A 26,221-nucleotide genomic window follows, 5' to 3' on the forward strand; every position below is an offset into this window, starting at 1 on the left:
GTGGTGAGTCATCTGTATTCCACACGCTTCACCATCCAGTTCTCGTTCAATTTTCACAATATTTCATCACTGTCTTTTCCACCTCGGGATACAGCCTCAGGGAGTGATAATCTTTATCTACTACTCTTGTATCAGTTTTAAGGTCTGGAAATATTAAATTTCTGTAGCTGCTAATAGAGCGACTTTTCTTTGATATATTTTCGAATTACTGGCATAGAAAGCTGAAACAGTCTGAAGCTCCCAGAGACACACCTAAATTCTCATGGCAGATGTTCAGTTGCTTTTTCCTCCCACGCCCGATTTAACTTGTCCCGCCTTTGGCCTTTGGCTCTGTGGTCCACTGGCGTGACGGGTTGTGCTGTGAACATTTACATTGCTCGTGAATATGTTGGTGTATCCAAAGTTTATATATTTCACACACAGTTTGCAGTCTTGGGGGTGAACACCAAGAATATTCTATTTACAATATACTGTCTATTATGTAATTTACTTCTGATACTGGTGAAACTTCTTCCCAGCATGAGGGACAATGTGGCTAAATTGACAGCTACTCAATACTTTTGTGAATCCAGTTTCATTGTTGCTTTGCTTATTTATTTTTTACACTGTGGTCTAACTTTTGTTTACATTTAATTGTTTCAGTTTTCTGATTTCTAATCCCTGTGAGCAAATTTGTTATCCAAAACTCCTTCAACATTTATTGAAAGCGTTTCTTAATGAGGGCATCAGACTAATCCAACATCGAGTAGCAAATCAGAAAAGATAACAGATTACAACTCCATCTGTATGAAAAGATAATGCCCTTTTCCAAACCAAAACTGTCCTTCAAAACCTTCTTTTTCTTTTTCTTTTTTTTAAAGATGCATTCACATAACTGGTGAATCACTTAGTTTTGTCACATTATGTGAAGGGATTTTATTATAAAGGCAATACAGTACATTTCACTTCAATACACATACAAAATAATTGCTTTATTGAATATACAGTGTCAGGAGCAGCCCAGCAGGAGGCAGCGTAAAGACGTTGCTGGCAGCTGAATATCCATTTTTAAATATTTTTTTATTTGCCTGCAAGCAGTTCACTCTTCACATTGTTCCTAAACAGTGTGAGGTCATACTGCTCACCGGACAGGAAGTTCTGAGACCTTTTTTTAATTTTTTTTTTAATACTAAAATTGCTTAATTTTTTTTTGTTTTCCTAGATGTTGTCGTCCAAATGTTCGTGCAGCCTCTCTCCTCTGTGAATGTGTCTGTGTCTCCTGAAAAGAAACCAAGTGTTCAATTTAGATCACACAGCAGTGACAAACCATACACTGGCTCAACTAAACATGACAATTGTTCTGTCAGCGTGCGGGCTCACTCACACACACACACACACACACACACACACACACACACACACACACACACACACACACACACACAGCCTGGGCTGTCATGCCTTGTATGAGTCACTTCTCATCTCTCCCTCTCTCTCTCTTGTGTAGCATTTTGCTATTTTCATTTCTACTTTTTTTGTCCTTTTTATAAGCAGCTACTACCAGGGTCTTATTTTCTCTGTGTGTATGTCTTTATCGCCCAAGCATAGCCTGAAATGAGATTTGTGTCTGTCAGTGTATACAGTATGTGCGTTACTGTACCTCCACAGCAGGAAGGCCAGCACTCCTCCAAACAGCAGCAAGAGGACGAGACACACAACCACAGCAGCCGTTGTCCCTCTGCCTCCTGTCTCACAAGGCGCTGTCAGCCAGCAAAAGGAGGGAAAAAAGAGTCATGAGACATGGCTGCCCTAAGTGGTCAAAAAGATCCCCTGCAGCACATGTGCACAGTCACTAAACTGACTGGAACAGCAAGAGCGAACAGGAGGAATATCCCAAAATACCCTGACAGTCTTTGGATCATCACACCATTTGACAGATACGAAGAGCTGCATTTGTCTCGCCTGTTTAGCAGAAGTGGGAGCAGCAGTAGCAGTTGTAGTGGTAGTGATTTATTGATCGCATTGTGGAAAATCCTTTATCACTGATACACCACCGGTGATACAATACACAGAATCAGGACACGGTTCAAGATAGACACAAGACACAGTGTGAGGGTGTATGATTTCTGAATATCTGTGATGCAACACAGGGAGCTGACTTAAAATAATATGCTGCGGGAAACAACTAATAAACAAGCTAATGTGAAGCTGTGTGAGTGAGCCGAAGCAGTAAAACCCAGAACAATGAACTGAAATACACTCCATATAAAACACTGATTAGCCATATGGCATCAGCTCATACCTGCACTGTAGGTGGCAGAACTGTAGCCCAGCTTGTTGCTGACCATGCAGGTGAAGTGACCACAGAATGGATTCTTGGTCACATACAATGTTGTTCCATCTTTGGAGACTTTTCCCACAGTGCCGGTGATGGCGACTCTCTCATACAGCCAGCTGAAGTGGGGGTCCGTCCCCCAGGCCTCACCACAAACCAGCAAGGAGTGAGACACGTTGATGCTGACTGAAACGTGGTGCACCGGCTCTGAAACGATTAACGAAAGAAAGTGAGACTAAGAATGAAAAGAGCTGATAAAGAGGGAGATGGACTTAAAAACTCAGAGCTTGCATAGGAACAAGAAGCCATGTGAAGAGCTCAGCCCTGGGCATCGGTCTGTTCTACAGTAAGAGTGATGGCACATGGCCGTCCAAGAGGGTCTAAGACAAAGAATCATGAGAGCCGTTTAATGCTGTCAGGAGTAACTGGCTCAGATTCAGAGACAATAACGAGAGCGGAGAGTGAGCCGTAATGTCGAAGAATGGGATGATAGAAAACCCTGGAAGCTGCGAGAGCAGAGAGACGAGCGGAGCAGATGAATTGATAGTGTTGGAGCAGATGGATGAGAGTAAAAGTTCAAGTAAGAGAAGCTTCGACACAAAACTAGAAGGCTACAGGGAGACCAGAATCATCTAAAAGCACAGAAATGAAAGGAAGACCCAGATAGTAAAGCCTTTAGGCAAATTTTAATTCACAGTGTCTTGACATAAAATGAAACATCCACCATCAGAAAGAAACAATGCACGCTGGTGTGAAATGAGAACACATTAATTAGACTGTTGATAATTGTCAGTTAAGTTAACACTAGAAAGGCCAAGACATATTTAGAAATGTTTCTGCTTTCACACTGTAAATCTCGACACGAACCGCCTCCGTTTTTCAACATGACAAAGGAGGACAGAATTTAAGTTCACGTCTCCACATTTCAGCTGCGGGCTTCACTTTCTACGACATTTCTTACAGTGATCTATAGATTGCAGAGGACACACTGATCTATAATTAGGACTGCAACTAAGGATTTTGATCTAATACTGTATAAGCTTATGTTTTTCAAATCTGTTGTTCGGTCTGTAAAATAGCATAAAAGCTAATATAGATGAAAAGTCCTCAGAAAATTTGAAATTTAATTTCATTACAATGTGTGTAAAATCTTATCTGAAGAAAACTTAATATGATTGAAAGCTACTGAATGGAGCCTTCACATGACGGTCATATTCATTTGATGATTAAGGAGCAGCATCTCGCTCCATTTTACTTTGAACGGCTCCTTCACAAACCCAGTAAATGCACTCTAGGTGATGCTGCCTCTTTCTTCAAGGGAGTGTTGAACTGTTAAAGGTCTTTTTTGGGTTTTTGTGGGCTCTACAGGAAGAAGAAGAAGAAGAAGAAGAAGAAGGTAACTTCTGTTGTGGTGACCACTACAGAATGGGACCTGGATCAGCTGATGGTTGAAAGACTTGACAATAAATTCCTTCACATGCTGCGTGCCCTGCTGTACCGTATATCCTGACGATGCAGTGTGCCGTGGTCTTGGTCCCCGTGTGATCTGTCACAGTCACAGCGTACACGCCGCTGTCCCCGCTGCTGTATCCCTTAACCTGAAGCGTCGCCTGCTGCTGCTCCACGTTCGCATGGGAATTGGGCCTCACACTGGTACACTGGAGGCTTCTGCCGGAGCACGTGGCCAGCGTTACTTTCTCTGGAGCGACTCCAGTTTCGGGCTCCCGCTCCCAGGTCACCGCCGAGATGCCCTCCAGGGGTCCATGCTCGATTCGCGCTTTCAGATGCAGGCTGGAGCCAGGGATTACATGCACAGGCTCATCATTGAGGATGTGCACTGACATGCACTGGAGCCCACATGGCACTGAGGAGAAAGATTGGACCAGTTGTTAGTGCATTCTCAGCAGAATCAACTTCAACCTCATTCAGTCTGTATTATCCATTCAGATGACCAGCGTGACCTGCAGTATTTCATATGCATCAGCATTGGCCTTTTGGCTTTTGGAGGGTTTGCAATGGTTTGGCCTAACAGGGCCGCTAATAAAACAAAGCATGGTCTAATGCTTCATCTCCATGCTCCGTGTACTTTATGAATATGTATGGGTGCTTCCTGTCAAAAAAATGCCAAGCTGTGATTTATAGCATATGACATCCATGCCTAATGTGATATCCATCAAACCACATCAATATCCTAAAATCTGTGTCAAAACCGCAGTGGACCTGGTGAGCCTCTGTGCAGTCACCACAAGGAGTATTAATCATGCGTCCTAACATGATAGGCGAAGATGGAGGAGATGTAAATAATGCAGGTGGGGACACTGATGCAAAAGTCAGTCGACAAGAGTTTCTTTTGGGACAATGAACCGCTGACGTGATCTTCCTCCGTGTTCTCAGAGAATAAAAGATAATAAATAAAATAGCTGGAGAATGCTGGAACATCTTCTGTCGTTTTTAAACAGAAATCATTAGGATGGTGGCTACAACAACAACAACAGCAAGCCTTACTCAAGAGAAGCAGCGGGGCGACTCTCCAGCACAGGAAACACTGTAGATCCATAACACCTGCTGATGTAGACAGAGAGCAGAAAGGAATTTGTCCATGACCTCAGCAACAGCACACCATTTCCTCTGTACTTATGCAGCAGGGGGGCCACTACAGCAAGAATAATAACACCGCCTACAGAGAAAATGTGAAATTTAAAATGAGAGCGAAAAAACAATTAAAGAAGCATGTCCCTCTGTTTACAAAAAAATGAAATCCAAATGTTTAGGGTATTCTTTTTTTTTTTTTTTTTTTTCCTTAATTTGTTTGTGAAGTATCCAAAGAACAACAGCATTGGCACCGCAGACTGCATTAGAATCCGAACTTGGAACAAAATGGGGTCGGGTCTGCTGCCAAGACTAAAATGAACCCCCTGAAGCACAGCTGCTACAACAACAACAAACAAACACACACACACACAGAGGACAACACTGATAGCAGCAGAGCCAGAGAACTCAGACCGACCTGCATGCATTAAATACAACCTGGAGTCTCCTTTACTGTTTACCTTGAAGTCACCCACATTAAAACCCCGGCACAGTGGGATTTTCACTTACCTCTCTGAAGTCGAGACAAACAAACAATACAAGTCGAGGCGGGGCTCTTCCACTCTTGCGTTCACTTTCTCAGAGGTTAAGGTGCAGCGCAATTCACTTCTGCAAGTAAATTTATGGCCCAAAATAAAACAATATCTTCAAAGCAGTTGCCATTGCATTGTGAGAAATATTCTAGTTAAAGATGGCAGCTCCAGGATCTACAGCTGTTGCTGCAAACAGCTGAAAACAGAAGTAAAGTTAAATGGAGGACTTTCTTCTCCTTTTTCTTTTCTTTTTTCTTTTTCTCAGGCTGTCAGTGAGTCATATACTGTAGGCGTCACCTTATTTTAAAGCGGTTTCCTTCCCCCCCCTCGGCTCCCCCCTTTCCTGTACGCTAGAGAATTATTTCTGCTCTGTGCTTTAAATAAGTGAACTTTCCCTTCTAAAGTCACTCTGTCTTATTCCCAACCTTTCCCCCCTCGTCTGGCTTGCGTCCAAAGACGTGCACACACAACAATGCAACATGTTCGATGTGGATTTTCACACCACTGTTTGTAAACGCAGACAAAATGCAGTGGTATTCTCATGAAGGGAAACCAGTGACAATGTTGGAACTCAGTCTTATGAAATAGTCTTTGTGCTGCAGCCTTCTTATCCAGCAGGAACACCATTCGCCCTGCAGACACAATGCATTGTATTGGCTTTTTATTGTAAAGAGGAGGTAATACATGAATTACTCCATTCTTATTTATTTTTTCAATAATTGTGACTGAGAAACACCTCCAAGCACGTAACAGGAGGGGGGGGGGGATGTAAGACGATTTTATTCTCGTTCCCCTGAGAAAGTTCAGCAGTCTTTATGAAAATGAAACGCCTTGAATTGAGCTGCTGCTTTGGTAGATTCACTTTAAAATTAAGGTGGTTTTTTGGCCTTTTCTCACACATAAATCAGAATTAAAACCTCTGCTGGGTGCAAAGATGGGGTAATATGATCAAAAGCACCAGAACAGCTACTAAACAGACCTTGAGGTGAGATTGTTCTCTAAGCTACACATTTCTTTTACACTCCTATGGAGCAGTGAAACATAATGACATCGCTAATTCAGAGGTTAGTGCTGCAGTTTCTCACATTATGAAATGCATCCTGGGGCACAGATGTAACAAGTGATTTTTAAACTGATTATAAATCCATTTGTACTGGCAGAGGGTTTATAAATAATCGTGGGAATCACAGCTGTGGCTCCCACTGAGTTCCTCGTCTGCAGAGGAGCGCTGTTGGCTGGAATTAACCAGTGGGGGGCACTGATACATCAGCTGAGGAACATCAGCACACAGCCGTCACTTTCAGCCTCTGCAGCAGACGTCATCGTATGCTTCTGGTTCCACATGCGGAATCATTTATGTCTGCTTTTTGCTTTACATTAATGCTTATCATTGCAAGAGTGAGTAAATTAAGCAAAGGATGTCATAACCCCATATAATTTAATCAAAAATAATATAAATAATAAAAAATGACCTTCAGCGATGAATGGCAAAAGAAAAATGATCACCATGTTGAGAAAATAAGATAATTATATTCTCTGAATGGTGATATGGTTTCTGCCAATACTCGCAATGCTTATTTCTACTTCACAGTTTTCACTCCTACATTTATAGGGTTAAGATATTCATACAAACCACAAAATCATCTAGTGACATCATTCACGTTTACTGATGCCAACACTTACAGTAGTAGTGCGTCAAGTTAAAAGTAGCTGATCAATACAACAATATATATATATATATATATATATATATATATATATATATATATATATATATATATATATATAGTATTATCAGCAAATGCACCTAAAGTATCAAAGTTAAAGTACTTGTTATGGTGAAAAATGAGCCCTGTGACTGACATATCACTTATTACTTACATATTATCATATAATAAATTCTTAAATCAATGCATAAACAGCATTTTACTGTTGTAACTGAACAAAGTGGAGCTATTTCTTTTTTCTTTCAGTGCTTGTTAGATGGTTGACTTTTTGTATTAAATCCTAATCTGTGTTAACTTGTGTCAAATGTAGCTACATGTAGTCCAGTAGCTAAAACATAGGCTCTAAAATATGACCAAAAACAGCACTTGGTTTAAATGTTCGTTGCTTAGTCATCCGTTTGCAAATAAATGACTGCGGGCTCTTTAAGAAAACAGGTGCGTCCTTGACAGGTAATCGCGAAGAAACAGGAAGTCACCAAACATAAACCAAAACGGAGCTTTGTTTCAGCACAAAAATGACCATGAGGGAAGGGGGAAGCTATTTTGGTAAGTTTCGTAACATCTAGTTCCTCTTATCGCCGCTCAGGAGACGATATTTATGTTTAGTTTTGTCAAGTGTAAACTGAACTGAAGTCACGTATAGCACGTTAATAACAGCTGAGTTTCTGTACAGTCGTTTATTGGACAAACCCTGTTCAAAAAGGTGGCGCAAATTGTGAAAATGTATCATAAAAGTAATTTGAATACTAAAGAGTTTAATCTCTTTGCAGACCGGCCTGACTGACGACATGAGACAACCTTTGCTTCTTATCAGTCTGTCACTGGCAGGTAAAACAGTTTGCACTGGCGGTTTCCTCTCAGCCTTTTCCAGCAGTAACGTTCAAACATCTCACGAAAGTCTCTGAAGCAGAGCTTGTACTGTGGGGGTGGAGAGCAGAAACAGGTCAGGGAAGGGAAGGGAAGCTGTGGTATTCCGAGCACGTTTATAAGACAATTGCATTTCAAGCAGAAAGCTCGTCTTAACTGCTCTTAAACCTGAGCGGCTGCATTCCCGTCTGTGCACTGACTGCTGAGTGACGTGATGCCTTCACGGACTCCTCCCAGGCTCTCAGATCTGAGCACTCCGACTGACCCAGAATGACTGGGAGGTTATTGTTTTTTTCTTATAGCCATATAGTATTTGGTCGATAAGGTTTTGGCAGTACTGCTGGGTTTGAATACAGTAATGATATTGTACATGGTTGTTGTATTGTTTATGAAGATGTAACTTTTGAATTATTACTGGTACTTTTACACTTGAAAATACTTTTAAAAAATTGTACAGTAGGCCATAAACATATTGAATCGTCTGTTCAGTGTATAACATGAACAATTTAAAGAATAGGTCTTCATATTTTCATTATTTAACAAATCCCATGAAAAAATCAAAACTAACAGTGACTGGTCCTTCCAGCAAGTGTTGTCGGCATCTCTAAAGCCTGATGTAGTTTATTCCCGTCTCCCACATACATTCACTTTTGTCCAAAAACAATTTAAAAGCAAAAGAGTGAGCCACAGCAATTTCTGGTTTTAATTTTTGAATTGGATTTGATGACGAAAACAAAATTATTGAAAAATGCCAGCCTCACCCTCTTTAAATGCACTGCATTTTTATATTTGTGAAGGTCTTGCATAATGTGGACTCCGTGAGTAGTGTGTCTGTGGGATCGATTTTCTCATAAGATTACAGGTCGTTACTCCCTACCACTGATTTAATGTAGTGATTAATGCGTAAAAATGATCAAGTGGAGGAAAAAGATCTACTTCAGGCACTTGTGCTGCCACAGCAACACAAGCTCAGGAAATTAGCAGCAAGAATGTAAATGATATTTTCGTTTGTTCATTAACTAAGGGCTGTTGTTCATGCATGAAAGATAATAATTAAAATCCTAATCAGCCCCATTCTCATACAATTAGATAGTCATTTTGCTGATACCTATCGGCAACTGATATTACAAATTAGCGATTCAACCTACACAGTTCATAAAAGCCTTTTGCTTTTTCAGTTCCGAGTGCCTGCGGTGTGATGGATGTATCTCTGACAAACGTCTCTCAGTGCATGAGAAGTGGTTTATTTTACATTCCCAGAAACAGTATTTAGTTTGAAATAAATTGTTCCAATGAACAGTTAGACCCATTAGACCCACCTCTAGAAACCCAAAGTTCAGCAGCAGAGAGGAAAAAAGCTGCTGGCTTCCAGTTAATCTCTGACATTTCCAGTGTTATCAGTGGTTCAGTGTAGCTAATGTTGTTAGCATGACTTCTGGGCTTTCTGCCACTGCTCATTCAAGAGTTTTCTTCAACTGAATCACCTTTATAGTTATATAGTTAATTAATAGAAGCTTGTTCATTGCCGTTGTACTCTGGCCTTGTGAAAGCAATCCAGCATCGATACCGTGCTGCGTCACTCACGGGTGTTTCCCACTTCTGACTCATGACTCTTTTAACTTTCAGTCTCTGCTGGAAAAAGCAACAAGGCTGTTTATCTTTAATTGGGACACAGAAACACTTTTCTTGTCTTTAGCAATTCCGTGTGGGAAACCTGGAATCCATCTCACTATTGGCTCTTGTCATTTTACACTCTGCTCCACTGTGAAACTCATGTAAAGGCAGTCCAGCGAGACTGATCAGGACCATATTGATTTGATTCACCACAATTCATTGGCCCGAGCGTTCTTGCGTGGTAGCTTTATATGCCAGTGAAAGGGCATTCAGAATTCAGTCTGGGTTTCTCTGCCTGAATCTGTAATACAAACACAAACAAGAGGGAGGACTGCCAGCCACTCACAAACTGGACAAACAGAATCCAACAGTTAAATGCCTGAATGTGTAAAATCAATGTTTCTTTACAACAGTGTTTGAAAAATTGCCTATGCACCACTGATTCTTGAGAAGAGCGACAGCGGATATGATTTTGACACGGCTTACGATAAGTCAGGATAACAAAAACACAAAATAGATGTTTGGCCTGGGATCACTTACAATCCAAAAAAAACATGGTGTGAAATCTACGAGGGAGTAAGGAGTGTGTACCTTACTAATGGGTTTTTACCCCCTGAGCCCCTTCTGTGTGTGTATATAGATTTAGTTCTCTGCAGTGGTGAAAGAAGTGCTGAGATCCTTTACTCAAGTAAAAGTACCTACGCATTGATTGAAAAATACTCTATTACATGTAAAAGTCCTGCTATAAAAATCAACTTAGGTGATAGTACAGAAGCAGCATTTTTTCACCAAAAGCTGCTTAAATTACCAAAATTGAAAGTTCTTGTCATGCTGAAAAAATTTTACAGCTGTAGCTAAGATGCAGCTAGTTTTAAAAAGCTCTTTTAAATACAGTTAGGTGGTTAAGTCCAGGGGTCCCCAAGCAAGGTGTTGGGGCCCCTCCAAAAGTTAAAGGATAAATTTGAGGGGTTGTGATGGGTGTATTTGCTATGAGATGATCTGACTGCTCAGATATGGCATTTGGTTTTGGCTTTCATTCAGCTCAAAGCGACTCTCTGCCAACATACAGTCACACAAGGTAGAAAGCATGGCTGCACGCTCCTGGTATTTTTGTTGCCAAAGTTATTACACTCTTCTGTGAAGGCTTTCCACAAGATTCTGGTGTGTTTCTCTGGGGATTTTTGCCCATTCATACAGTAGAGCATTTGTGAGATCGGGCACTGATGATGGACCAAGAGGTCTGGCTCGCTCTCTCCGTTCCAGTTCATCCCAAAGGTGTTAGATGGGGTTTGAGGTCAGGACTCTGTGGGGGCCAGTCAAGTTCTTCCACACCAAACTCATCCAACCATGTCTTTATGGGCCTTGTGTTGTTGTTGGAAGCACAGCATTGTTCAAAATGTCTTGGTATGCTGAGCTCAACCCCTGAAAACCAGCCACATTAAGAGGTCTGTCTGTATACTTTTGTCTACATAGTGTATGTCTATGTAAAATCTTAATCTGCAAAGTGACCGTAGTTGTCAGATAAGAGGCAAAAATACATTATTTCCCACAGAAACGTAGTGGAGTAGGAATAATCTAATATGGAATTACAAGAATAAAACTGTACTTTTAACTGGGTATATTTACTCAGGACTACTTATTTTCAACCACTGTGTTTTCTTTACTTTCATTTTCTGTTTAGTCCTCCTCTCTGCCAATGTGGTAGCTCAGGACCCGGTACAGATAGAGTTCCAGCCAGACCCCGTGCTGGTCCAAACTGGAACTGAGGTAGTGTTCACAGTGCTGACGGTGTCCCAGATCCTGTCCATGACATGGCTGTACAAAGGAGAAACTCTTGGTCTGTGGGCTGGAGGGGCCCCGGTGATTAACACGGTGCCCCAGTTCCAGGGCAGGCTCACCATCTCCGCCACCCAGCTCCGAATCGGAGGCGCTCAGCTCCGAGATGCAGGGAACTACACGGTGCAGGTGACCCCTACCGCAACTACAGGCCTGGCCCCCAACTCCAGATCGATACAGCTGAGGGTGTTTGGTAAGAGATAAATAAGTGTGCCTGTGACTTCACGTTGGAGGGAAGGCGGCGTGGGAGAGGTGGGGTGAAGTGTGCACGAGAGGGAGGATTCGAGCGACGCGATAATGTTAAGGAGGAACAGGAAGGAGTAAAAAGAGAAGAGGGAGGATTTGGGGAGTAAGAGAATTAGTCTGGGAGGTATAATGAAATTAGTGACCCATAGTAGGCGCGGTAAAATTAATGAAAAAGGAGGAGGGGATGGAGCCAGTGGCTCAGGGCTTTATGCTAATTAAAACACATTTGATATGCATTGCTCATGCTCTTAGATGTTTGATATTGTAGCAGCCTCAGTGTAGCGTCGCAGTTACATACAGTACATACAGTATTTGCATTCATTTATATTCAGTAGAGTGACGGAGCCTGAACTGCTGAGTGTCTCTCTCTCTCTCTCTATTTATATTTTCAGTCATCAGCCCACGCTGGAGAGATGACGTACAGTCCTCCTCATCCCTCTTACCACCTGTGCTAATGGGGTGGCAGGGTGACCAAATTGCTAGACGCACTAGTCTGTTATTGTTAAAAGGTCACATCCTCCAAACTCACAACAGCTAGCTCATGCCATGTCCTTGAACACGACTCGACCTCCTACTTACTTACTTATTCTGGAAATGAGAGGCAGCTAAAATCCTAAAAAGAAATGAAATACAAAATGCCTCTGCCGGGTAACAAGGCAAGCGGAAAGTGTGCAAAAATGCAAGTGATTAGAGCTATTTGGTAGCTGCTCAAATGTTTTTGTTTGTTTGCTGTTGCCGCCGTGGTTGTCTCTTAGTCACAGACTCCTCAGTCCTCACGCCCCCTCTTCTCCCTCTCCAATTATTTAACTTAGGCTGCCTGCCAAAAGGCATCTAGGCTACCACTCATACCGTCTGCCCCCTTATTCACCATCTGTGCCTCTATCTGAATCCTGTCTCTTCTCAGCTCTCACTTGCTTTGATTACGGCAAATTATCCTCAACAGAAACATAAAAATGCCCTCCATTGTTCTGTCACTCCAACTTTTGAAGTGAGCCCTCTCATACTTTTCATGCCCTCTACCTACAGTAAGAGTGCCTTTAGAAACCTTTTGTGCATAATTCTGCTTTTGCAGCTCTTTCATAAAACATTTTTTACTCTCTGTGTAGATGCAGTGGCCGGGGTGAGCCTGTCAGTTCCCACGATAGCAGTGGAGGGGAGAAATGTATCTCTGAGTTGTACGTGGACTGCTGGGACAGACATTACAGTCCAGTGGGGCAAAGGAGGCGCGACCGTAGCCCCCGACTCCAGGATCACCATCTCCGGTGGCTCTCTGGTCATCAACCCGGCCAGACGAAGTGATGCCGGGCAGTACACATGTACCGCCAGCAACCCCGTCAGCGCCCAGACTGCCACACAGAGCCTCACTGTCTACTGTGAGTTTGCGCTGACCAAGACAAGTGCCGACTAATCCGCTGTAGTCCCTGCAAATAAGGCTAGCTTATCTGTTATCCACCTCGCACCGCGTACAGTGTGCTGCTGCCCTCACATATTGTACAGGACACTCATGAGCTTACTGTACTGCGCCCAGCTTTGTCTATATTCCTTATGTAACAATGTCATAACAACATACCAACAGGCCCAATCCAATTCAGACCAAAATGGCTCCATGTTGCTGTCATCTAAAATCAAACACAGGTTTCTTCACCCAGATGAGCAACCCATCAGATTATGGGTGTTGCTCAGATCTGTCGGGGCCATTCATGCCACTGCCAGACTGCCATAACTTTTTAGTGTTGTCTCATCATTATGCAGTACATTTCTTCAGCCTCTGTGCTAGATTTTAAATGCACATTGTTCCTCGCCTGCCATTATAGATTGTGCTGTGATTACAACTTGTTGAGACAGATGTTAGTCCAAAGAGGGCTCATCAAAATGTTTTAGCCAGAGGACATAACTTAAACCCCAAGCCTGACAAAATGATAAGCCTTTTAGCAGAATGTATAATCTGTGTATTTCAGTCAGCTTCTTGAAATGCAGATTTTCCTTGTTGTACTTCTGAACCAAAATGTTTTTGTTGCTGATAACACAACGTCCTCTGATCATCACTGAACCAGATGGCCCTGACACCCCTGTGCTGACCAAGGACACCCCGAAAGACTGTGTCGGGGGAGGGGATGTGTTGGTGGGACAGACGGTGCGTCTCACCTGCATGTCTGACTCACTGCCCCCTGCCCTCTTCTCATGGCAACATAACGGACAGCCTGTCGCAACCGGCCAGCCGGACAGCGGGGTGCTCAGCCTTCAGACGATCTCGACCAATGACAGCGGCCGCTACGTCTGCACGGCGAGAAACAGCATTACTGGAGGCACGTCGGAGCAGGGAACAGACCTGGCCATCGTAGGTGAGTAATGGCGGACGCTGACCTCTCTGTGACTGATAATGATGACGGTTGGTTTTGGACTGCGTCCCCGTATCTGTCTTGTAGACAGGAGAGGGACAGAAAGTATCCAGGGAGATTGATCTGATGAGAATGTGGTCAAAGTCATTCAGTGACTTTCACACATGCTCTCTTCTCCCTTTATTTTCATTTCTTTCTCTCCCTGCTATTAGTTTATCATCCTTTTTTAGAATCTTCCCCTCCTCTCCACTGCCTTTTTCCCCCTTTCCTCCTCTTGTCTGTCTGAGCTCCAGACTCATTATCTTTATTAATTCCCCCCCTTTGACACCATTCTTTCTGTTTCAGACACGTGTCTAAATGCAGGGGAAGTGGCGGGGATTGTGATCGGCTGTTTGCTGCTGATTATAATCATTGCGCTGCTCATCTGGTTCATCGTCCTTTTGCGGAGGAGGAGGGGTGAGTCTGTGCGATTGTGGACATTTTGTTTGTCCACAAACACTTTGTAAAAGGCATTTCAATAATCTGTCTGTCGGTGCGTTTTCTTGGACCAAAGTGATATATTTTGTTATTTCTGTTATTTCTGTAACAGAGCTGAGACAAAGGGATACTGTGTTTATACAGAAGTCCAACCCAAACCCCGGGCCTGCAGTAAGCCACAATAAAGTTTACATATGATTCACTATTGATTTTATGTTTATCTTGTCCATGTAATGGTGCTAAAGGACTTTTACAAATTAACCCCCTTATTCCTTCTTTCTTCTGCTGTCTTCTCTCCCTCCCCTCATTTTTCATCTGCTCCCATTAAGCCTCCAGATCCACAACCTAATGATGCAAGGGATTTGGGCCAAGGTCCCGATCCCCCCCTCCATCACTTGAACACACACACACGCCACCCTGATCGCTTATACGCAGTCCCGTGGGAAAATCGCGGCAATCCACAGACGCTGCTGCTGAACGGCCTGCATGACGCCGACGCACGCCGGCACAATGGCCATACCCACACAAATAGACTCCTACATGATTCTGCTCAGAACAACAATTCATCCCCACACAATGGCATTGACAACCCAGCTTTCACACATACTGATGCTCAGAATGCAAACACACTCCAAAGCACACAGCAGCAAAATCCTAACATCCTCATACAGGCTGGCCCTGCTCAGGGCGGTACCCAGGCGCCGGCGGTCCACGTCAGCCTCAACACTCTGCCTCAAACAGCCCAGCAAAACAACAATGCTCAAATGCCCACCATTCATGTCAATCTGAACTCATACTCAGTCAATGGCCAACAAGCTCAGCAAGAAAGCTCATCTCCTCCTACCAATGCAGCCAATAATAACACTTCACAAACCCAACAAAACTTGATAGATGCAGGGCAGTCAGTCCCCAGAATGCAAACTGGGCAGTCCTATCGCAGTGACCCGCGGCTGAATGGCCACATAGACGCAGATCACCGAGGTCAGCCTGGACTCATCCCCACAGGTTACACACATTATAACGGTAATAACACTTCTCAGAGAAATGCCAACACGCAGACGTACCAGCAGGAGCCAGAACCTCATAGAAGATCTGATAGACATGACACCACTGTCAGTTCCTCACGACGACAGGTGCCTTTGGATCTCCTCCGAGGGACTCCAGCTTATCCAAATGGAACGCTTCAGAGAGGACATACATCATCCGAGTTCTCCTCTGACACTACAGACTACACTACCCATCCTCCCATACGAGAGGAAAGAACGCCAAACAGAACTCAGCCTTCACCCCGGGGCCAAACCACTTCCCGGAGCAGAGCTCCACGCAGACGAGATGCACCATCAGTAGACAGACAGACACGGAGCCGTTCAGCTGATCTTCTAGTCCCAAATAGTCATAGTGCAACACAGCTTGAGGCTGCACACCACACACAGAGAAGCCCCCTTACACAAAGGGAGACTGTTCAACGAGACATCAGAGGTTTGCCTGGTAGCCAGACCGCCTCCAGGCAGGAAGCCACACAGAGCAATAACCTCCAGGCAATGCCTGTCATGAACCAACACACTTTTGTGGGCCGCTCTGCGTTGTCACAAGGACCCATAATACAACAGGGACCGGCCACAGTGCATAGTGCTGATGCGAGAGCTTTGGCTGATCCTAATCACCTTCCACAGGCACACATGGCCGAGCAACATAAAGTAGCACCAATCCAAAAACCACAACAAGGCCTGGGCACAGAGACACAGCCTGTCATAATCGGTGCCAGTCAACCTCGCCAAGGAGGCACAGCTCCAGTCCCGCACTCTCCTGCCCAGCATAATCCCAGTAACCTAACCCAGGCTGCACTTAAAGCCCACACTGAGAGGGCTCAAACATTTCAGAATCGGAACCAGCAGACCCTAGCTGCCCTTATTCACTCTGGAGCACAGACACAAGCTCCTGCTGCCGGGGCTCAGCACCCACCGACTCCTCCTCCTGTTATCCCCCTCACACAGTTCCACGCCCTCCCCAAGAAGCACACCCAGCACAAATCCCCAGTTAGAGGTCCTCAGCCCCCCAGACCTCCTGTTAACGTACCGGTGGCTCAGCGACACCTACAAGTGCAACAGCGTCCCAACGTGCAGCATCATCCTGCCACGATGCCCGCCAATCGTCATCATCACCATCCTGGAAATGGCCACACGCATATCGGTGCACATAGGCATGCCCATGCTCATGCCCGTGGCCCCGGGCACCCTGCCCACTTCACCCACCCACGGCAGGTGAGTGACACACAGCATGGTAGTTTGAAACTGTAGCCAATGGATGGAATGTGTTAGTTGATATTTCAGGTTTCCAGCAGATGGATCTTTCTCAGATGAGCACTTACAGCTGTCAACATCATGTCAAACTTCCTGTTCACTCACATTTGTGCAGTGTTATAGGCCTGCCTGTACCTGCACCTTCTCCTCTGCAGTTTGTGCTTTTGTCTGTAGTGTGCATTTCTTGAACGATGCTTGACGGATCTTGGATTTCGATGATTGACAGTCTTCTCAGTGCAGTAAAAATGTATTTAGTCTTGAGTGTTTCTGACATTGTGGCAGTTTTTAAAAGTAGCTTTGTGTGTCAGAGGTTCAGCCTCTTCTTCTGCATGACATGTTGGCAATGAAGGGCTTGTTGTGTCTTTCCAGCAACCGGCTCACAGAGGGAGACCAAGATGATGACAGATGTCAGCAGACGACAGCCTACAATGTCCCGCATCCACTGACACAAACAAACAGCTGACAGACATGATCCAATATACCACCAAGCAAGACTGACTGCACACGTTTCTGCACACAGAAAAGCTGTTATATCCTGGTATCTCAGACCTAAAGTAAGGTTTTTTTGTGATAAAATGGAACTTTTTGGAATATAGATCTGCTTTCACAGGAAGAAGTGATAAATTATCTCAAAGGAGGAGACATGATCTGCCTGTTTTAAATTTGACTAAATTAAATAGGTGAAATGAAACTGAAGGATTTTGATATAAAATGCTCCCCATTCAACAACCCCTATCTCCAAACACACACACACACACACTCTGGTACATATACCCACATGTGTTGCACTATTTTGACTTCTGAAGCACTGGTCATGAATCAAACTTTGCCAATAGCCTGCTCAGAGTTGACAGGTTCAGTGATCCATAGCTCTTGACCAAGCTCACATCTCTTCCTCCATTCATCATCAGGACTAAACAACACCACCTTGACAAAATGCATTTGAGGCGCTTGCATGGTTCCCTGCGTGTAAGATTATCTTAAGAAGATCTAAAGGTGGCAGACAGTAAATGAGAAGAGACTCTGCACGAGACGGACTTGTCCCCTGGGGGCAGCGACAGTTGAAAGAAGAAATTAGCCATAGGGGGTGATCATAATATATACAGAACTATTTATTTCGCTCCTTCTGTTTACAGATGCCTCTCATGACACTTCTCAATTAAGGGGATTCGCCTCAGCGGAGCTCAGAAGTAATGCTCAGCTAACTATGAAGGGGATCCCACGAATGAATGGGCACTTATTAATTAAATGCTTTTATGCGACTTAAATGAGTTGGAAAATAATCACACCCGTACATGAATGATGTCAGCACAAAGACCTGAGCTGCCACGCTTTCTGCTGAAAAAGCACAAACAATTTACTGTCTGCGCCGGGTCACGGACAGCGCATTAAAAACAGTGTGATGCCATTATTACTTTGACGTGTTGTTATGTGTTAATGTAAGCTCAGGGAAGTAAATTAATTATTTAGATCGCATCAATTGATGTTAATGTTATATCAATACAACCAACTTCATATAGATTTTCAGAGATAAGGCTGGTGATATTCCGTTTTTCTCTTATTGTAAAATCTACAACAAGTCCGAAACGAACATTGAAGTGATCCTAACATAACAGACAGTCTGTGTAGCCACATTGTCATGTATCTCATGCCGTAGAGCTCCACTGCCGCTAATGAAAGCACATCAATGAGCCAAACGGTTGCACTGGGTGACCTAATCACTCATCATTAACATAACTATTTGTGCTGTAGTTTATTGGAGTCCATTTATCTTGCTGCTGTAAATTCTCACGAGAACACCTTATGTTGTGTTCATTTATTGATGTGTGAGTAACATTTGTAAAAAGCTACACGGTCCAACAGCTGCAGGAAATCACTAATTTTTGAAAACAAAGATATTTCATAAGATTTGAGTCTTCAGTAGGAACTGGTGGAGAGCCAGGAAGTCATTTAGAGACAAACTTGTGCATACTCATTTTTGTCTTTTTGTGGGACTTGTTGAAGGATAAAAAAAATAATCCCAGCCTTATTTATTAACAACAAAAACTTCCATATTTTAAAACTGTTGTGGCTCCAACTAAACATTCGGAGTATTCAATTTACTTAACTGCCTTGAAAAATTGTTATTATTAATATTTTTGGAAATGTAATACTTGTAAATAGTTTGTACAGATATTGAAAATCCATGTAAGATGCTACAAGTATGGTATTCATCTCAGGAAGGATTTGTACATATTTTGAGAGTTTGTAAATTGTTCCAAGGTCTTATTTTATGAATAACAATAAAGTGTTTTCATTTAACCTGGACGGAGTCTACTGTCGAACAAAACCAAAACAACTTTCAAATTGTTTGTCTTATTTCCGCCTCAGTGGAAGTCACTTGTCTTGACCATTCACAGCAGAATGCGCAATCATGACATTACTTTGCTTCTCCTTTCAAAGTGAAAAAGCATTCCTCTAAACACGAGGCTCTTTTGGTTGTCAGTACAAAATGCCTCCTCATGCCTGTAGACACAAAGTCAGACCACAAAAGCATCTATTTATTCTGGTGTTCCTCTGAATCGCAGAGCTGTTTGCAGTCTGAGCATATTTCTGCTCACTGTGTCTATAGTGCTAATTATGCATGGCGCCTGTGCACACCAAGCACTGCTGTTGATTCTCCTCAGACGAATCTGTTCCTTTGGCTTGTTGTGGAGGTGCGGAGCGTGTGTTTGGATCACAGCTTCATCAGTCTCCCAATCCCCTGCTCCCACTTGTACGTCACCTCTGATGAACAGTCCTGCTGCTCACTATTGGAGACACTTCACGGTAGTCTAGCGCTGTAATGAGTGGAGATGGAGTGCATTTGAGTACCTGGTACTAGAAAAGGTTACAGCATTGCCTACCGGTTCCAGATGAAAGCTTTGATTTATGAAAAGTTTGGAGCAGTTTTACAAATGCAGTACTTTGTATATTATACTGCTCCTGCTGTCTATGGAGTGATGCAGGTTGTTTATGGCCTAAACAGCTGAAATTAGAAGAGACTGTGTAGTCTTGAAACACACAACACAGTAAAACTCAAACGCTGATGTGGCCAAGTTCCCCGGGCCAATTTACATGTAAATCTGCTGGTGTTGTTTTAGTACACTGATTTATCGTGATTTACTGTGACTGCTGCGAGTAATTGTAATTGTTTACGCATCCCTTTAGAGGCATAAATTAAAAGCAAACATAACTCAAGTGCAGTGTGTGCAAATAGGTCTGTTTCTTTGCACTGACGAATGCTCGTTTTGGTGCGTATCAAACTGCAGAGAGCTTTCCTGAATCCTGACTCAAGTGTGTGGAGAGTCTGTGTTGATTTCACTCAGGAGACTGCAGTAGATTTGCACAGGAAAACTTAATACCACAAGATGGCCAATATAATCCTAATCCAATTTTAATTTAAATTCAGTCTAGCTCAGCAGGCGCACATATTTTTGCAGATTTGATGGCGCTTTATAGTTTGAAATAACACAAGGGTTGCCATAAGGCCCAGACAGAATTTAGTCCAATTACCTAACATCTCCAAGCAAATAAAAATTCACGATGCCGCCTTTCTTTTGTTCAGCACAGCGGTGGCAATTTTTCTCCACTACCAGGGAAAAGAAAGAGGTCAGACAGTATGGTCTTTGTAAGTCCATATCATCACTGAAATGAAATGGTAAGTCCTTGGAGATTCTTGTGTCCATCCCTGTCAAAGTGTCCTTGAGCAAGACATGAATCCACTGCCTCCGTGCGCTGAGGCCCTTTAGTGAAACGTCACAGGATTGTGAGTCTCAGAGGAACATGAAACGAGACAAATTTATGAATAAACTCTGCACACCAGGGCAGCTGCAAAAAAAACATTTTAGCTAGTGGCAACATGACCCTGAATTTATAGCTTCAGTCTGTTCCGGAGCCATCTATTCATTCAAGGTGTCCTTGAGCAGGACAGTAAATCCCCAACAGTTCACTAACTGTAAATCGCTCCACAAGAGAGTGTCTATAATGTAAATCACACAACTGAAACTGCACCGGGGCAGCCACGGATCCCATGCCTCGTCGTCCCACCAGGGGGAGCTAAGCGAGAGGAATTTTTGAGGTTATCTAGTGATCACTTTTCTCCTCAAGGCCTTCGCCATCTGTGCATCTTTGATGGTGAATGATGAAATTAAAAAACAAGCCTTGGGCAAAGTTATTCTCGTCTGTAGTCCAGCACACAAAAAGCACAGGGAAAAATATGGTTGTGTGCAGCAACAAGGAAATGCTCAGTTGTCACAGGCTTGTTTATATGCTTAAAGGTGAACTGCTGCCCTCGGGGATACATATCAAACGCAGTAACTTCAAAGAGTTTTGTGTTTTATCGTAATCTGCTGTTGATTCTTTTGTTGAGCGTATCATGTTGTGTTTTACATTGCCACAAAGCTTTCTCTTTCAAATAAAGAAGGGGATCTACGCTGAAAAGAGAAAAATAAATCAGCTTTTTCAACAGATTTTGTACTGTAGTGCTGTTTAAAGAACCGCCTCGAAAAGAGCTGAAAATAAAACCACAGCAAACATCACACTCACTTCCAATGAGGCTTCATTTCACAACTACCAAGTATTTTTCAGGCCTCAAAGGTTAACAGTTCACAAACTTAAACCACAGACACCAAAAGTGGTCAAATGTTTCCAGTCAGAAGTTGAAAAGAGAGCAGCTTCTCTGAACTGCAGCATCAATATTTCTTTTCATGAGAAAGCTGTGTTAGAGCAAAAATCCAAAGTCAGCGGGAAAAAGAGAAAGAAAGATGACTGTACAAAACAGAGCAGATGCACGAATCATTAAAAATGTATGTGAGCCAAGAGCTGAAAGCTCCACATTTAAAGGGGGGTACTTAACAAAATGGGGTTCACGGCTTTTGTTGTACAAAATTTCTTTTATTGTAGATTTCAAATTTCTGTGTGTTTGTTAGCTCTGTCCATTGACTTGTCTTCTCGCTCGGTTTGAGGAATCTCACAAGCCCTTAACATAGACATGAAACATTTCTTTGGAGAAACAGGACTGCCACATAGAAGACTGTTGTTCAAAAACAAGCTGATGGATGTTACTCTTCTCTTAGATCCTCATTTAAAATGAGACTGCTCATATGCAAACTTTGCTTCTCATCGTCCGCTGTGAACACAGGTGACTGTGACAGGGTGAAAGCAAATGCTAAATGAGTGCTTCTAAAGTAAGTGAACCAAACCACATGAGGATGTCAGCAAAACCACAGAGCAAGACTGTTCTATTTCTGATGAACTCAACTTTCCACATAGAAGGGCATAGAAGGGATTCGAACCTGGAACCCTCTTGCTATGAGGCGACAGTGCTAACCACTGCACCACTGTGCCGCCCCCAACAACCATCAAATATCCCAAAATACTAAATGGCTCAAATGAGTTCTGGGTTTTAAAAGAGTGCTGAGAAAAGTGAGATTATTTTATCTATCAGATCAGGCAGACATGTGCGGTGAATTATGTGGAAAAAGGAACTAATTAAATAAACAGGCCGTTTTTTGTCCTACGTGTCATATCTGCAGCAAAGACACACAAACATTTTTATCACAAGACTTTCGGTGGTTATTTAAGGCTATACTCTACAATTAGCTTGACTTATACTTGACACGACGCCAGCTGGGTAGATTTCGCAGTCAAGAAAACTGCTTCACCGTAATCCAGTTGCCAGATTATGGAAACATTCAGAAAACTTTCATTGTGTGGCCCTTTAAAACCTGTCTGATGCAGAAAGACCAGGAGTCGTGGATATAGTGTGCGTGTGCTAAAGGCAGGGTGTTTTACAGCTCAACGAGTGTACAACTGCCACAATATCTGCACAGCTGCAGCTGCTGACACGTTGTTGTGCCAGCTCACGTGCTGCAGAGTGTTATAAACTACGGCGTCTGCTAAACAGCAATAATGTCCCTGTTTCTAAATTAACTTGTGCTCTTCCAGGATGGTGTCCTGTATGTACTTTCTGCCATCGTTCTGGTCAATAAATCTATCAGTAACTCGTTATCAGCCGACTGTATTGGTCAGCCTCTTGTGTACATCCCTGCATCCTCATTAAACACAGTCGGTGGCCCCCGTGTGTGAATTTGTGTTGTTTTGATATGGATGTGTTTGCCCTACTTATTGGGGCTCAGCAGCTCTGCATGACTACTTTTAAATTCTAAATATATCTCTTCCACTCGCCGGAGGAGTTGAGAATGGATTTGATTGACGGATTTTTCATCCGTAATGAATTTATCTCAGTTTCAGCCTCTCATTAAACATTTCTCGTGGCAGTATCAAGTCACATTTATTTGCATTATCACAATTATAGTTTAAAAAAAATACATCAGTGAGTTAAACCAATGAATTAAAAAAAAATTATATGTTAATGATGACAATCTCCAAAGTTATATGTTCAAAGTATAATAAAACAAAATGGTAACACTTTTTTTTTTTTACCCCTCTATCAAGTATTTATAAGCAGTTTGTAAACAGGACATCAGCATGGTTAAAAAGGTATATTGAATAAATAAGGGTAATATAGTGTACTGGGCAGAAACAGCTTTATTTGATGAGTGATGATACTCATACTTTATGATTAAATTTTCCACACTATAATGTTCTATAAATCATCTATTAAGTGTTTATAAACTGCCTTCAAACGCTAAATATGAAGGTTACCGATACAAATCTCATCAAAACATTTAATTAAACAGATGATAAACTTTCCGACCTCAGGGCGAAGGTGTCTGCATCTGATTATTTATATTACTTCCCCAAAACTGACACAACACACTAATTCCATATTAAGTCCGGTCAGCTGTGCGGAGGTGGTAAAAGCAGCAGGCTTTGAATTTCCCTTTTCATGTGAACAACAATGAACTTATCCCACGAATAGTCGGCTGTAACTGCGTACACATAATGTGATAGATTACATCGCACCACCTTCCCTCTATGACTCCGCTGTGCATCACACCCTTATAGAAAGCATTGCAAGTGGATTTAAAGGTGATGATGAAATGGATACAGAAACAGAATATGAATCACTATGATCGTCATCAAGGTCACCTTGAGGACACTGGGCTAAGAGACACTGGTACTGTCCAAATTGTCCCCAAAATGCACAATAAGATCATCCTTAGTTAAGGTGGTGGTTGAGGAAGGCGAGCGAAATCAAAAATTCCTAACCTGAAAACAGAAAAACTTAAAGAAAGAAAAACACATAACAACTGCCAAACCCTGTCTGGTTTCTGTTCTCATTTGTAAAATTGTTAATTAGTTTATTTCCAGACTAAGTCATTTATAAAAATTCCTTCAGGCTCTGCTAACCTTTGTTCATTATGTCTGGGAAATAAAACCAAATGATTAATAGGAAAAAGTAACTGATAATGAAAGCAAACACTGGCCGCAGACCTTTTGAGCACAAACTTGTTCATGCTTATTTTTACTTTATGTTGCAAAATGTGGCCCAGAGACCCAATATGCAATATCTTTGCCCTTCGAAATGCCACTGCTGTGCCACGTGACTTCACATTAAGCATGCCTTTGGGGGAGTTAACAGTGACATTTACACATTTTATTTGGGCAGGGTTCACTCTTATAAAATTGCTCAGTATCATATACTTTTGAACTGCTTTTGATAAGAACATCATATTCTGAGGGACGCTGAAAGTCTTTAGGAAATGACATTTTCGCTGGCCTAAAAAGGTGCTGTTTGTCTTATCAGCCTTGGATGTGCCTTGACAGAATAAGCCGAGTAAGCAAAGCACTTCTGTCTGAAACATTGTGTTTATTTATTTATTTGTTTATGTTTTATTCACGTCTATATTCTGCAGTGGCAGAAGATGAAATTATTAATGTATGTGTTGTCAGTACTAGTAGGAGTAATCACGACTCCCAGTTTGATTTAGGACTCATGCCCTGAAAACACATTTTCTTAATTATCTCCTTACTGTGTTGATGACTAATTGGGTCCTGCGTCAACAAATGAGAAGGATTCTTGAGGTTTGTGTTTTAGTGTCTTCCCACCATTTTGAGGCGGGCGGAGCTCTCACATTGCATGCTCCAATCAGATTTCACGGAGACCTTGTCCTAACTGCGTGCGAGCGTCCACCACCGCGCTGTAGTGTTTAAACGTGCAGTTCTGTTCTGTCATGAAACAAACCGTGTGTCCATCAGCTGTGCGATTCTGATCAGACTGTTGACGAAACCACTCTACTAAATATGTACCTTTTAAACAGAAAACACATTTTTATATTGTGATATTTAGGTATTTCTTGACTAGAAATGACATACAGCCTACGTATCGGATGTATTGTCTTTGGCTATGATGTGTTTTCTTACCAGAAACTTTCAGCTCCGTGGCAATATCCCTCCAGCCAGCAGGTGTTTGTTGTGAACCGAGGCGGTTTTGAAGAAATAATTCTTTAACTTTTTGAATTAACTCTTCCCAGTCCATACGGCGCTTTTAGCACCAGTGAGAGGAAACAACAGAGACAGGATGTCCTACAAACATTTAGTTCGAAACAGTGCTGAGTCACCTGCGGCCAGTTGGGACGCTCAAAAAAGGAAATAATGAAATCGAGCTGGTTTTTCACTGACGTTCACTCATATTGCAAGCAGTTCCAAGCATTTGAGTCAAAATGTTACAGTCAAATGTGATTAAACCAGATCCTCACTGCAAGTTTTTGAGTGTTAAACTCTCAACAAGCAGTCCAGAATATTTTATTTCAAACTTAAACTTTTGATCGTTCCTCATTTAGTGCGAAAGCTTTGAAGTTTTAATCTGTAAGGTTTTCATAAAATCAAACCTCCCCCTTTCCCCCCCCCAAAATCGATAGAAATGTAAAGTATCACAATTCTGCAATTCACTTCTCCAGAGAGCAGTTTTCAGTTTTAATGCTGGAGTCCGTCATTCCCACACTCCTTTGACCTTGTGAATATATTATGAAATATTTTAATATGAAATTTTATATCTAAATTGTGTTTCAATGCACAACAAATTCATAAAAAAGCTTTGTGTAATTTCTTACATGAAATGAAATCTGCACGAGGGATTATTTGTATTACATTTTATTTTACAGCAGGTGTGAGATCCCCAGCAGCTGACCCGTCATCCACATTATTTCAAATTTTAGCAAAATGTTTCCCACGGCAGTCGTTAAGCTATCATCTCACCTGAAGAACGAAGAAAAGTTGCTTCCTCACTTTACACCGCTAAGATATTAAAGAGGTGTATTTTGTACATCTATTGGGTCGTTTTATGCTCTAATCAGACGGGTGCTGACTTTCAAGTTGCATCGACCTCCAAGAATAAGCGTAACGCCTCCGTCTCGTGGCTTCAGTCCAATCGCAGGCTCCTTTTATCTTGCCA

At 42.5% G+C, this 26,221-nt stretch overlaps 2 protein-coding genes across 8 annotated transcripts; one reads left to right on the forward strand and one right to left on the reverse strand.

Moving 5' to 3' along the window:
- Positions 1–890: 890 nt before the first annotated feature.
- si:dkeyp-97a10.2 lies at positions 891–25,379 on the reverse strand. Of its 5 annotated transcripts, none has more exons than XM_046399672.1 (6): positions 25,192–25,379; positions 4,820–4,879; positions 3,813–4,178; positions 2,282–2,521; positions 1,640–1,739; positions 891–1,258 (listed from the first exon to the last, which is right to left on the reverse strand). In XM_046399672.1, the coding sequence occupies exons 1-6, from the start codon at positions 25,304–25,306 to the stop codon at positions 1,198–1,200; spliced, it is 942 nt and encodes a 313-aa protein (XP_046255628.1). In that variant the 5' UTR covers positions 25,307–25,379; the 3' UTR covers positions 891–1,197. The 5 variants fall into 5 exon arrangements, with proteins under 5 accessions (XP_046255628.1, XP_046255631.1, XP_046255632.1 ...); XM_046399675.1 differs by lacking the exon at positions 25,192–25,379 and adding an exon at positions 5,414–5,742 and having other exon boundaries at positions 4,820–4,876; XM_046399676.1 differs by lacking the exon at positions 25,192–25,379 and adding an exon at positions 5,414–5,742 and having other exon boundaries at positions 4,820–4,991.
- On the forward strand, positions 7,376–19,180 carry si:dkeyp-97a10.3. Of its 3 annotated transcripts, XR_006844327.1 has the most exons (10): positions 7,377–7,709; positions 7,934–7,991; positions 11,326–11,673; positions 12,833–13,099; positions 13,781–14,068; positions 14,411–14,521; positions 14,655–14,713; positions 14,872–16,803; positions 17,212–17,396; positions 17,979–19,180. XR_006844327.1 is itself a non-coding variant. In XM_046399670.1 (9 exons), the coding sequence occupies exons 2-9, from the start codon at positions 7,952–7,954 to the stop codon at positions 17,239–17,241; spliced, it is 3,075 nt and encodes a 1,024-aa protein (XP_046255626.1). In that variant the 5' UTR covers positions 7,377–7,709; positions 7,934–7,951; the 3' UTR covers positions 17,242–19,180. The 3 variants fall into 3 exon arrangements, 2 of the variants coding, with proteins under 2 accessions (XP_046255627.1, XP_046255626.1); XM_046399670.1 differs by having other exon boundaries at positions 17,212–19,180; XM_046399671.1 differs by having other exon boundaries at positions 7,376–7,991; positions 17,212–19,180.
- Positions 25,380–26,221: the final 842 nt, after the last annotated feature.

Source organism: Scatophagus argus, chromosome 9 (genome assembly GCF_020382885.2).
Source record: "Scatophagus argus isolate fScaArg1 chromosome 9, fScaArg1.pri, whole genome shotgun sequence".
Classification (NCBI taxonomy): Eukaryota; Metazoa; Chordata; class Actinopteri; family Scatophagidae; genus Scatophagus; species Scatophagus argus.